A 14,573-nucleotide genomic window follows, 5' to 3' on the forward strand; every position below is an offset into this window, starting at 1 on the left:
GACAGAGAGAGAGGGAGGCGAGACAGAGAGAGAGGGAGGCAGAGACAGAGAGAGAGGGAGGCAGAGACAGAGAGAGGGAAAGACAGAGACAGAGAGAGGGAAAGACAGAGAGAGGGAGGCAGAGACAGAGAGAGAGGGAGGCAGAGACAGAGAGAGAGGGAGGCAGAGACAGAGAGAGAGGGAGGCAGAGAGAGAGAGAGAGAGGGAGGCAGAGACAGAGAGAGAGGGAGGCAGAGACAGAGAGAGAGGGAGGCAGAGACAGAGAGAGAGGGAGGCAGAGACAGAGAGAGAGGGAGGCAGAGACAGAGAGAGAGGGAGGCAGAGACAGAGAGCGAGGGAGGCAGAGACAGAGAGCGAGGGAGGCAGAGACAGAGAGAGAGGGAGGCAGAGACAGAGAGAGAGGGAGGCAGAGACAGAGAGAGAGGGAGGCAGAGACAGAGAGAGAGGGAGGCAGAGACAGAGGGGGAGGGAGGCAGAGACAGAGGGGGAGGGAGGCAGAGACAGAGGGGGAGGGAGGCAGAGACAGAGGGGGAGGGAGGCAGAGACAGAGGGGGAGGGAGGCAGAGACAGAGGGGGAGGGAGGCAGAGACAGAGAGCGAGGGAGGCAGAGACAGAGAGAGAGGGAGGCAGAGACAGAGAGAGAGGGAGGCAGAGACAGAGAGAGAGGGAGGCAGAGACAGAGAGAGAGGGAGGGAGGCAGAGAGAGAGGGAGAGAGGCAGAGACAGAGAGAGGGAGGCAGAGACAGAGAGAGAGGGAGGCAGAGACAGAGAGAGAGGGAGGCAGAGACAGAGAGAGAGGGAGGCAGAGACAGAGAGAGTGGGAGGCAGAGACAGAGAGAGAGGGAGGCAGAGACAGAGGGAGGCAGAGACAGAGAGAGAGGGAGGCAGAGAGACAGAGAGAGAGGGAGGCAGAGGCAGAGAGAGAGGGAGGCAGAGACAGAGAGAGAGGGAGGCAGAGAGACAGAGAGAGAGGGAGGCAGAGACAGAGAGCGAGGGAGGCAGAGACAGAGAGAGAGGGAGGCAGAGACAGAGAGAGAGGGAGGCAGAGACAGAGAGAGAGGGAGGCAGAGACAGAGAGAGAGGGAGGCAGAGACAGAGAGAGAGAGAGGGAGGGAGGCAGAGAGAGAGAGAGAGAGAGAGAGAGAGGGAGGGAGGCAGAGACAGAGAGAGAGGGAGGGAGGCAGAGACAGAGAGAGAGGGAGGCAGAGAGACAGAGAGAGAGGGAGGGAGGCAGAGACAGAGAGAGAGGGAGGCAGAGACAGAGACAGAGAGGGAGGCAGAGACAGAGAGAGAGGGAGGCAGAGACAGAGAGAGAGGGAGGCAGAGACAGAGAGAGAGGGAGTCAGAGACAGAGAGAGAGGGAGGCAGAGACAGAGAGAGAGGGAGGCAGAGACAGAGAGAGAGGGAGGCAGAGACAGAGGGGGAGGGAGGCAGAGACAGAGGGGGAGGGAGGCAGAGAGAGACAGAGAGGGAGGCAGAGACAGAGAGAGAAGGAGGCAGAGACAGAGAGAGAGGGAGGCAGAGAGAGAGGGAGGCAGAGACAGGGGGAGGCAGAGACAGAGAGAGAGGGAGGCAGAGACAGAGAGAGAGGGAGGCAGAGACAGAGAGAGAGGGAGGCAGAGACAGAGAGAGAGGGAGGCAGAGACAGAGAGAGAGGGAGGCAGAGACAGAGAGAGAGGGAGGCAGAGACAGAGAGAGAGGGAGGCAGAGACAGAGAGAGAGGGAGGCAGAGACAGAGAGAGAGAGGGAGGCAGAGACAGAGAGAGAGGGAGGCAGAGACAGAGAGAGAGGGAGGCAGAGACAGAGAGAGAGGGAGGCAGAGACAGAGAGAGAGGGAGGCAGAGACAGAGAGAGAGGGAGGCAGAGACAGAGAGGGAGGGAGGCAGAGACAGAGAGGGAGGGAGGTAGAGACAGAGAGGCAGGGAAGCAGAGACAGAGAGGGAGGGAGGCAGAGACAGAGAGCGAGGGAGGCAGAGACAGAGAGCGAGGGAGGCAGAGACAGAGAGCGAGGGAGGCAGAGACAGAGAGCGAGGGAAGCAGAGACAGAGAGGGAGGGAGGCAGAGACAGAGTGAGAGGGAGACAGAGACAGAGAGAGAGGGAGGCAGAGACAGAGAGGGAGGGAGGCAGAGACAGAGAGGGAGGGAAGCAGAGACAGAGAGAGAGGGAGGCAGAGACAGAGAGCGAGGGAGGCAGAGACCGAGGGAGGCAGAGACAGAGACCGAGGGAGGCAGAGACAGAGAGCGAGGGAGGCAGAGACAGAGAGAGAGAGAGGGAGGGAGGCAGAGACAGAGACAGAGAGAGAGGGAGGGAGGCAGAGACAGAGAGAGGGAGGCAGAGACAGAGAGAGGGAGGGGGATAGGACAATGACACCTACACCCTGGGCTCTCCCAATGACATCTCATTCTGCCCTATTCAAATCTGCTGCGTGGAAAGTCCCCTTGAATAACCTTCAGAAGGAGTGTGGTGGAGCAGAGGGCAGCGTCTGCTGCAGATATAATTACACGGGCTGTCACCCAAGATTGACAGCGAATTGTCGAGTGTGTGTTTTACTGTAACCTGGTCAGTGCGGTGTTGCAGTGCGTTAACCCTCACCACAGAGCGCCTGCAGATCGCAAGGTGTCAGAGGGCCGGCAGGGGAGATGGAGTGCAGGCTGACTGCGCCGAGGCAGGGCGACATGATCAGCACACCAGTCCCGGCACAGGAGGGGGTCAACCGCCCCCTCGAGCCTGCGCTGGCTTTCCCGCGGATCACAGCTGCTCTGTATCGTAACCCCACCGGCCCATCATAACTTCACAGCCAAGGGAAAACCAAAATCAATCTCAGATCTGAAAAGCAAGGGCCGTGCGGTGGCGCAGTGGTTAGCACTGCTGCCTCACAGCACCGAGGTCCCAGGTTCGATCCCGGCTCTGGGTCACTGTCCGTGTGGAGTTTGCACATTCTCCCCGTGTCTGCGTGGATTTCACCCCCACAACTCAAAGATGTGCTGTGTAGGTGGATTGGCCATGCTAAATTGCCCCTTAATTGGAAAAAATTAATTGGGTACTCTAAATTTATATTTTAAAAATCTGAAAATCTACACATTCAGCCCGCAACGTAACACACACCGACTGAACCACAGAGAAACCGGAGTAGGTCACAGTTCAGACAGCCGTCTGCCTCAGAGGAGTATCCAAAAACTAGAGTTCGCACATTCCCGACAATGTTACAGACCCGTCCCCACCAGTACTGTATCCCAGTGTTATACAGTGACAGACCCGTCCCCACCAGTACTGTACCCCAGTGTTATACAGTGACAGACCCGTCCCCACCAGTACTGTCCCCCAGTGTTATACAGTGACAGTCCCGTCCCCACCAGTACTGTATCCCAGTGTTATACAGTGACAGACCCTGTCCCCACCAGTACTGTACCCCAGTGTTACACAGTGACAGACCCGTCCCCACCAGTACTGTACCCCAGTGTTATACAGTGACAGACCCGTCCCCACCAGTACTGTACCCCAGTGTTATACAGTGACAGACCCGTCCCCACCAGTACTGTACCCCAGTGTTATACAGTGACAGACCCGTCCCCACCAGTACTGTATCCCAGTGTTATACAGTGACAGACCCTGTCCCCACCAGTACTGTATCCCAGTGTTATACAGTGACAGACCCGTCCCCACCAGTACTGTACCCCAGTGTTATACAGTGACAGACCCGTCCCCACCAGTACTGTACCCCAGTGTTATACAGTGACAGACCCGTCCCCACCAGTACTGTACCCCAGTGTTATACTGTGACAGACCCGTCCCCACCAGTACTGTATCCCAGTGTTACAGTGACAGACCCGTCCCCACCAGTACTGTACCCCAGTGTTATACAGTGACAGACCCGTCCCCACCAGTACTGTACCCCAGTGTTATACAGTGACAGACCCGTCCCCACCAGTACTGTACCCCAGTGTTATACAGTGACAGACCCGCCCCCACCAGTACTGTATCACAGTGTTATACAGTGACAGACACGTCCCCACCAGTACTGTACCCCAGTGTTATACAGTGACAGACCCGTCCCCACCAGTACTGTACCCCAGTGTTATACAGTGACAGACCCGTCCCCACCAGTACTGTACCCCAGTGTTATAGTGACAGACCCGTCCCCACCAGTACTGTACCCCAGTGTTATAGTGACAGACCCGTCCCCACCAGTACTGTACCCCAGTGTTATACAGTGACAGACCCGTCCCCACCAGTACTGCACCCCAGTGTTATACAGTGACAGACCCGTCCCCACCAGTACTGTACCCCAGTGTTACACAGTGACAGACCCGTCCCCACCAGTACTGTACCCCAGTGTTACACAGTGACAGACCCGTCCCCACCAGTACTGCACCCCAGTGTTATACAGTGACAGACCCGTCCCCACCAGTACTGTACCCCAGTGTTATACAGTGACAGACCCATCCCCACCAGTACTGTACCCCAGTGTTATACAGTGACAGACCCGTCCCCACCAGTACTGTACCCAGTGTTATACAGTGACAGACCCGTCCCCACCAGTACTGTACCCCAGTGTTATACAGTGACAGACCCGTCCCCACCAGTACTGTACCCCAGTGTTATACAGTGAGACCCGTCCCCACCAGTACTGTATCCCAGTGTTATACAGTGACAGACCCGTCCCCAACAGTACTGTACCCCAGTGTTATACAGTGACAGACCCGTCCCCACCAGTACTGTACCCCAGTGTTATACAGTGACAGACCCGTCCCCACCAGTACTGTACCCCAGTGTTATACAGTGACAGTCCCGTCCCCACCAGTACTGTACCCCAGTGTTATACAGTGACAGACCCGTCCCCACCAGTACTGTACCCCAGTGTTATACAGTGACAGACCCGTCCCCACCAGTACTGTACCCCAGTGTTATACAGTGACTGACCCGTCCCCACCAGTACTGTACCCCAGTGTTACACAGTGACAGACCCGTCCCCACCAGTACTGTACCCCAGTGTTACACAGTGACAGACCCGTCCCCACCTGTACTGTACCCCAGTGTTATACACTGACAGACCCGTCCCCACCAGTACTGTACCCCAGTGTTATACAGTGACAGTCCCGTCCCCACCAGTACTGTACCCCAGTGTTATACAGTGACAGACCCCTCCCCACCAGTACTGTACCCCAGTGTTATACAGTGACAGACCCGTCCCCACCAGTACTGTACCCGTGTTATACAGTGACAGAGCCGTCCCCACCAGTACTGTGCCCCAGTGTTATACAGTGACAGACCCGTCCCCACCTGTACTGTACCCCAGTGTTATACAGTGACAGACCCGTCCCCACCAGTACTGTATCCCAGTGTTATACAGTGACAGACCCGTCCCCACCAGTACTGTACCCCAGTGTTATACAGTGACAGACCCGTCCCCACCAGTACTGTACCCCAGTGTTATACAGTGACAGACCCGTCCCCACCAGTACTGTACCCGTGTTATACAGTGACAGACCCGTCCCCACCAGTACTGTACCCCAGTGTTATACAGTGACAGTCCCGTCCCCACCAGTACTGTACCCCAGTGTTATACAGTGACAGACCCGTCCCCACCAGTACTGTACCCGTGTTATACAGTGACAGAGCCGTCCCCACCAGTACTGTACCCCAGTGTTATACAGTGACAGACCCGTCCCCACCTGTACTGTACCCCAGTGTTATACAGTGACAGACCCGTCCCCACCAGTACTGTATCCCAGTGTTATACAGTGACAGACCCGTCCCCACCAGTACTGTACCCCAGTGTTATACAGTGACAGACCCGTCCCCACCAGTACTGTACCCCAGTGTTATACAGTGACAGACCCGTCCCCACCAGTACTGTACCCGTGTTATACAGTGACAGACCCGTCCCCACCAGTACTGTACCCCAGTGTTATACAGTGACAGACCCGTCCCCACCAGTACTGTACCCCAGTGTTATACAGTGACAGACCCGTCCCCACCAGTACTGTACCCCAGTGTTACACAGTGACAGACCCGTCCCCACCAGTACTGTACCCCAGTGTTATACAGTGCCAGACCTGTCCCCACCAGTACTGTACCCCAGTGTTACACAGTGACAGACCCGTCCCCACCAGTACTGTACCCCAGTGTTATTCAGTGACAGACCTGTCCCCACCAGTACTGTACCCCAGTGTTACACAGTGACAGACCCGTCCCCACCAGTACTGTATCCCAGTGTTATACAGTGACAGACCCGTCCCCACCAGTACTGTACCCCAGTGTTATACAGTGACAGACCCGTCCCCACCAGTACTGTACCCCAGTGTTACACAGTGACAGACCCGTCCCCACCAGTACCGTACCCCAGTGTTACAGAGTGACAGACCCGTCCCCACCAGTACTGTACCCCAGTGTTACACAGTGACAGACCTGTCCCCACCAGTACTGTACCCCAGTGTTACACAGTGACAGACCCGTCCCCACCAGTACTGCACCCCAGTGTTATACAGTGACAGACCCGTCCCCACCAGTACTGTACCCCAGTGTTATACAGTGACAGACCCGTCCCCACCAGTACTGTACCCCAGTGTTATACAGTGACAGACCCGTCCCCACCAGTACTGTACCCCAGTGTTATACAGTGACAGACCCATCCCCACCAGTACTGTACCCCAGTGTTATACAGTGACAGACACGTCCCCACCAGTACTGTACCCCAGTGTTATACAGTGACAGACCCATCCCCACCAGTACTGTACCCCAGTGTTATACAGTGACAGACCCGTCCCCACCAGTACTGTACCCGTGTTACACAGTGACAGACCCGTCCCCACCAGTACTGTACCCCAGTGCTATACAGTGCCAGACCCATCCCCACCAGTGCTGTACCCCAGTGTTATACAGTGACAGGCCCGTCCCCACCAGTACTGTACCCCAGTGTTATACAGCGACAGACCCGTCCCCACCAGTACTGTACCCCAGTGTTATACACTGACAGACCCGTCCCCATCTGTACTGTACCCCAGTGTTATACAGTGACAGACCCGTCCCCACCAGTACGGTACCCCAGTGTTATACAGTGACAGACCCGTCCCCATCAGTACTGTACCCCAGTATTATACAGTGACAGACCCATCCCCACCAGTACTGTACCCCAGTGTTATACAGTGACAGTCCCGTCCCCACCAGTACTGTACCCCAGTGTTACACAGTGACAGACCCGTCCCCTTCTGTACTGTACCCCAGTGTTATACAGTGACAGACCGTCCCCACCAGTACTGTACCCCAGTATTATACAGTGACAGACCCATCCCCACCAGTACTGTACCCCAGTGTTACACAGTGACAGTCCCGTCCCCACCAGTACGGTACCCCAGTGTTAGACAGTGACAGACCTGTCCCTACCAGTACTGTACCCCAGTGTTATACAGTGACAAACCCGTCCCACCAGTACTGTACCCCAGTATTATACAGTGACAGACCCATCCCCACTAGTACTGTACCCAGTGTTATACAGAGACAGACCCGTCCCCACCAGTACTGTACCCCAGTGTTATACAGTGACAGACCTGTCCCTACCAGTACTGTACCCCAGTGTTATACAGTGACAAACCCGTCCCACCAGTACTGTACCCCAGTGTTATACAGTGACAGACCCGTCCCCACCAATACTGTACCCCAGTGTTATACAGTGACAGACCCGTCCCCACCAGTACTGTACCCCAGTGTTATACAGTGACAGACCCGTCCCCACCAGTACTGTACCCCAGTGTTATACAGTGACAGACCCGTCCCCACCAGTACTGTACCCCAGTGTTATACAGTGACAGACCCGTCCCCACCAGTACTGTACCCCAGTGTTATACAGAGACAGACCCGTCCCCACCAGTACTGTACCCCAGTGTTATACAGTGACAGACCCGTCCCCACCAGTACTGTACCCCAGTGTTATACAGAGACAGACCCGTCCCCACCAGTACTGTACCCCAGTGTTATACAGTGACAGACCCGTCCCCACCAGTACTGTACCCCAGTGTTATACAGTGACAGACCCGTCCCCACCAGTACTGTACCCCAGTGTTATACAGTGACAGACACGTCCCCTTCAGTACTGTACCCCAGTGTTATACAGTGACAGACCCATCCCCACCAGTACTGTACCCCAGTGTTATACAGTCACAGACCCATCCCCACCAGTACTGTACCCCAGTGTTATACAGTGACAGACCCGTCCCCACCAGTACTGTACCCCAGTGTTATACAGTGACAGACCCGTCCCCACCAGTACTGTACCCCAGTGTTATACAGTGACAGACCCGTCTCCATCAGTACTGTACCCCAGTGTTATTCAGTGACAGACCCGTCCCCACCAGTACTGTACCCCAGTGTTATACAGAGACAGACCCATCCCCACCAGTACTGCACCCCAGAGTTATACAGTGACAGACCCGTCCCCACCAGTACTGTACCCCAGTGTTATACAGTGACAGACCCGTCCCCACCAGTACTGTACCCCAGTGTTATACAGTGACAGACCCGTCCCCACCAGTACTGTACCCCAGTGTTATACAGTGACAGACCCGTCCCCACCTGTACTGTACTCCAGTGTTATACAGTGACAGATCCATCCCCACCAGTACTGTACCCCAGTGTTATACAGTGACAAGACCCGTCCCCACCAATACTGTACCCCAGTGTTATACAGTGACAGACCCGTCCCCACCAGTACTGTACCCCAGTGTTATACAGTGACAGACCCATCCCCAGCAGTACTGTACCCCAGTGTTATACAGTGACAGACCCGTCCCCACCTGTACTGTACCCCAGTGTTATACAGTGACAGACCTGTCCCCACCAGTACTGTACCCCAGTGTTACACAGTGAGTCCCGTCCCCACCAGTACTCTACCCCAGTGTTATACAGTGACAGACCCATCCCCACCAGCACAGTACCCCAGTGTTATGCAGTGACAGACCCGTCCCCACCAGTACAGTACCCCAGTGTCATACAGTGATAGACCCGTCCCCACCAGTACTGTACCCCAGTGTTATACAGTGACAGACCCGTCCCCACCAGTACTGCACCCCAGTGTTATACAGTGACAAACCCGTCCCCACCAGTACTGCACCCCAGTGTTATACAGTGACAGACCCGTCCCCACCAGTACTGTACCCCAGTGTCATACAGTGACAAACCCGTCCCCATCAGTACTGCACCCCAGTGTTATACAGTGACAGACTCGTCCCCACCAGTACTGTACCCCAGTGTTATACAGTGACAGAACCGTCCCCACCAGTACTGTACTCCAGTGTTATACAGTGACAGACCCATCCCCACCAGTACTGTACCCCAGTGTTATACAGTGACAGACCCGTCCCCACCAGTACTGTACCCCAGTGTTATACAGTGACAGACCCATCCCCACCAGTATTGTACCCCAGTGTTACACAGTGACAGTCCCGTCCCCACCAGTACTGTACCCCAGTGTTATACAGTGACAGACCCGTCCCCACCAGTACTGTACCCCAGTGTTATACAGTGACAGACCCGTCTCCACCAGTACTGTACCCCAGTGTTATACAGTGACAGACCCGTCCCCACCAGTACTGTACCCCAGTGTTATACAGTGACAGACCCATCCCCACCAGTACTGTACCCCAGTGTTATACAGTGACAGACCCATCCCCACCAGTACTGTACCCCAGTGTTATACAGTGACAGACCCGTCCCCACCTGTACTGTACCCCAGTGTTATACAGTGACAGACCTGTCCCCACCAGTACTGTACCCCAGTGTTACACAGTGACAGTCCCGTCCCCACCAGTACTCTACCCCAGTGTTATACAGTGACAGACCCGTCCCCACCAGCACAGTACCCCAGTGTTATGCAGTGACAGACCCGTCCCCACCAGTACAGTACCCCACTGTTATACAGTGACAGACCCGTCCCCACCAGTGCTGTACCCCAGTGTTATACAGTGACAGAACCATCCCCACCAGTACTGTACCCCAGTGTTATACAGTAACAGACCCGTCCCCACCAGTACTGTACCCCAGTGTTATACAGTGACAGGCCCGTCCCCACCAGTACTGTACCCCACTGTTATACAGTGACAGACCCATCCCCATTGATGTTGGTGCTCAGATAGCCATGCCCACTGTCTGTGTCATTGTGCAGAGATCCCAATGCCATGTCAAGCACCCCCCCCCATTGTACCGTGCCCGAATCGCAGGATTCAAGGCTCAGCAATCAATGTCTAGTACCAATCACCAAATATTCACCAGCCTGCTTCCAATGTCAGCCAATCACCCATGTCCATCACACAACACAGTACATTCCCAACACCTATTTCCCCTCACCTTGGTGTCTTTCTCATAGTGATACTGCCGGGTGCTGCCCCCCCCCCCCCCGGGTACAGACCCCCACCCCGTGTGCCAATCCCCCCCCATGGGTGCTGACCCCACCTCACGCCACAGGTGCTGACCCCTGACATACTGGGTGCTGACCCCCCTCAGCACAGGGTCTTTCTCAGAGTAGTATTTCTGGGAGCTGACCCCCCCCCCCGGGTGCTGACCCCTGACCCCGGATGCTGACCCCTGATGCTGACCGCGCGCGCGCGCCACCCCCCTCCCAAAACCGGGTGCTGACCCCCCTCACCATGGCGTCTTTCTCATAGTAATACTGCAGGGTGCTGATGGCACCCCCTATGGGTGCTGACCCTGCTCCCTGGGTGCTGGCCCCCCTGGGTGCTGACCCTGCCCTCTGAGTGCTGACCCTGCCCTCTGGGTGCTGCCACCCCTGGGTGCTGACCCTGCCCTCTGGGTGCTGCCCCCCTGGGTGCTGACCCCCCCTGGGTGCTGACCCCCCTGGGTGCTGACCCCCCCTGAGTGCTGCCCCCCCCTGAGTGCTGCCCCCCCCTGAGTGCTGCCCCCCCCTGAGTGCTGCCCCCCCCTGAGTGCTGCCCCCCCTGAGTGCTGCCCCCCCTGAGTGCTGCCCCCCCCTGAGTGCTGACCCCCCTGAGTGCTGACCCCCCTGAGTGCTGACCCCCCTGAGTGCTGACCCCCCTGAGTGCTGACCCCCCTGAGTGCTGACCCCCCTGAGTGCTGACCCCCCTGAGTGCTGCCCCCCCTGGGTGCTGACCCCCCTGGGTGCTGACCCTCCTGGGTGCTGACCCTCCTGGGTGCTGACCCCCCTGGGTGCTGCCCCCCCTGGGTGCTGCCCCCCCTGGGTGCTGACCCCACCTGGGTGCTGACCCCACCTGGGTGCTGACCCCCTGGGTGCTGACCCCCCTGAGTGCTGACCCCCCTGAGTGCTGACCCCTGGGTCTTTCTCATAGTAATACTGCTGGGTGCTGACCCCCCCCCCCCCCTGGGTGCTGACCCCTGGGTCCTGCGACCCCTGGGTGCTGCCCCCCCTGGGTGCTGACCCCCCTGAGTGCTGACCCCCCCTGGGTGCTGCCCCCCTGAGTGCTGCCCCCCTGAGTGCTGACCCCCTGAGTGCTGACCCCCTGAGTGCTGACCCCCTGAGTGCTGACCCCCTGAGTGCTGACCCCCTGAGTGCTGACCCCCCCTGAGTGCTGACCCCCCCTGAGTGCTGACCCCCCTGAGTGCTGACCCCCCTGAGTGCTGCCCCCCCTGAGTGCTGCCCCCCTGAGTGCTGACCCCCCTGAGTGCTGCCCCCCTGAGTGCTGACCCCCCTGAGTGCTGCCCCCCCTGAGTGCTGACCCCCCTGAGTGCTGACCCCCTGAGTGCTGACCCCCTGGGTGCGGCCCCCCTGAGTGCTGCCCCCCTGGGTGCGGCCCCCTCACCTTGGGGTCTTTCTCATAGTAGTACTGCTGGGTGCGGATCCACCTGCCGACCAGGTGGTCGCGGACGGTGTGGGCCAGCGCCAGGTAGTAGTCGCGCGGCGTGGCCACATTGCGGTCCTTGACCAGCGTGAAGTGCAGGTGCCGGTTGAAGTTCTTCTTGATGTCCGTCACGTTCTCCACTCCGGCCAGCCCGCGCACGCTGATCTGCTTGCGCCGCTCCTGGTCAGTCTGCGGCCGCGACATGGTTGTCCGAGGCTGAGTCCTGTCCGGAGCGCGCTGACTGACTGACCGCTCCGCCGCGCGAGCCCCGCAACCGCCCGCCTCATTAATATGGAGCCGCCTCATACATATGCAGATATGGGGGCGGGGCCCGGAGGCGGGGCTGACCAATCGGCGCCGCGGCCGCTCCCCCCCCCCCCCCCTCTAATTGATATGCATACAGGGGGCGGGCTCTGCGTGACGCACAGGCACCGCAGCCACACCCCCTTTCTCCGCATTGATGTGCATACTGGGGGCGGGCTCTGCGTGACGCACTGGCACCGCAGCCACACCCCCTTTCTCCGCATTGATGTGCATACAGGGGGCGGGCTCTGCGTGACGCACTGGCATCGCAGCCACACCCCCTCTTCCTCATTGAAGTGCATACAGGGGGCGGGCTCTGCGTGACGCACAGGCACCGCAGCCACACCCCCTTTCTCCGCATTGATGTGCATACAGGGGGCGGGCTCTGCGTGACGCACAGGCACCGCAGCCACACCCCCTTTCTCCGCATTGAAGTGCATACAGGGGGCGGGCTCTGCGTGACGCACAGGCACCGCAGCCACACCCCCTTTCTCCGCATTGATGTGCATACAGGGGGCGGGCTCTGCGTGACGCACAGGCACCGCAGCCACACCCCCTTTCTCCGCATTGATGTGCATACAGGGGGCGGGCTCTGCGTGACGCACTGGCATCGCAGCCACACCCCCTCTTCCTCATTGAAGTGCATACAGGGGGCGGGCTCTGCGTGACGCACAGGCACCGCAGCCACACCCCCTTTCTCCGCATTGATGTGCATACAGGGGGCGGGCTCTGCGTGACGCACAGGCACCGCGGCCGCGCCCTCTTCCTCATTGATATGCATAAAAGGGCGGGCTTTCCATGACACACGGGCCCCGCAACACGCACCCTTCCTCATTGACATGCATAAAAGGGCGGGCTTTCCGTGACACACGGGCCCCTCCCACCCTCTTCTGTCAACTTCAGGCGCGCCAGTCCCGCCCCACTCTTGGCCACGCCCTCTCGCGTCGCCCCGCCCCCTGGCCTCGCCCACTCGCGCAGCCGCGCCCCTTGCGGCTCTCCTCTGCAGTCATTGCCAGGAGGACCTCAAGCGGCGCGCGCGCTCTCGTCTCTCCTTCCCCCCCCCCCCCCCCCGTTAGCCCCGCCCCTTCCTCCCATCGTCACGCCACTTATACCCGCGTCGCCGCGCCCCTTCTGTCATGTCACTGTCCGCCAGCCCCACCCGGCGCACGCGCACCCCGCTCTTCCCACCCTGACCACGCCCTCTTGATTGTCATTCAGAACGGCGCCCGGCCCGCGTGTGGCACGCCGGGACCTGTAGGCCAAGGGGCGGATGGACTACACCTCCCGGCGTGCACCCCGCCGGCCGGCTCTGCGTGATGGACAGCTCCCCGGCTCCAGCCCTGGCTGCACTCAGCAGCGGCGTGGACGGGAGGGGCAGATTGCAAAGGGCGAGCTATTTATAAAGGCCGAATGGCCCCCCACCCCCTCTCCATTCCCGGCCTTAAATGTCACAGGTTCACTGCCTGAATATATTCCCCCATCTGCAATATGCCCCAGCTTGCACACGCTTCTCTCTCCCTTTGCAGGCGACTGAGCCCGGCTCGCACATTCAGATGCATGTCTCCCAAACTGAAATTCTTGCACACTCAAAAAGAACGTCTTGCAAACTCACATTCATGTATACTCAAAAAGAATGTCTTGCAAATTCAAAAAGAATGTATTGCTAACTGAAATAAACGTCTTGCAAACTCACATTCTTGCCCACTCAAATGAATGTCTTGCAAACTAAAATAAACGTCTTGCAAACTCAAATTCTTGCAAACAGAAACAAATGTCCCCCAAACTCAAATAAACGTCTTGCAAACAAAAAAGAACGTCTTGCACACTCAAAAAACCTCTTGCAAACTCAAATTCTTGCAAACTCAAATAACGTCTTGGTAAATTCTTGCACGCTCAAAAAGAACGTCTTGCAAACTCCAATAAACCTCTTGCAAACTCATTCTTGCACACTCAAATAAATGTCTTGCAAACTCAAATTCTTGCACACTCAAAAAGAATGTCTTGCAAACTCAAATAAACCTCTTGCAAACTCATTCTTGCACACTCAAATAAATGTCTTGCAAACTCAAATTCTTGCACACTCAAAAAGAATGTCTTGCACACTCAAATAAACGTCTTGCAAACTCATTCTTGCACACTCAAATAAATGTCTTGCAAACTCAAATTCTTGCACACTCAAAAAGAATGTCTTGCAAACTCAATAAACCTCTTGCAAACTCATTCTTGCACACTCAAAAAACGTCTTGCAAACTCAAATTCTTGCAAACTCAAATAACGTCTTGGTAAATTCTAACACTCAAAAAGAATGTCTTGCAAACTCAAATAAACGTCTTGCAAACTCATTCTTGCACATTCAAATAAATGTCTTGCAAACTCAAATTCTTGCACACTCAAAACGGACGTCTTGCAAACTCAAATAAACGTCTTGCAAACTCAAATTCTTG

General features: G+C 57.0%; 1 protein-coding gene across 1 annotated transcript in view; it reads right to left on the reverse strand.

The window, feature by feature from the left end:
• Positions 1–12,109, reverse strand: part of LOC140400213 (glycogen phosphorylase, muscle form-like) — a 29,386-nt gene extending 17,277 nt beyond the window's left edge. Inside the window, exon 1 of the mRNA XM_072489682.1 lies at positions 11,788–12,109. Coding sequence (XP_072345783.1) covers positions 11,788–12,030 — 243 coding nt within the window. The 5' untranslated portion in view covers positions 12,031–12,109. The remainder of the gene's footprint in view (positions 1–11,787) is intronic.
• Positions 12,110–14,573: the final 2,464 nt, after the last annotated feature.

The sequence above is a fragment of the Scyliorhinus torazame genome, chromosome 24, assembly GCF_047496885.1.
Source record: "Scyliorhinus torazame isolate Kashiwa2021f chromosome 24, sScyTor2.1, whole genome shotgun sequence".
NCBI lineage: Eukaryota > Metazoa > Chordata > Chondrichthyes > Carcharhiniformes > Scyliorhinidae > Scyliorhinus > Scyliorhinus torazame.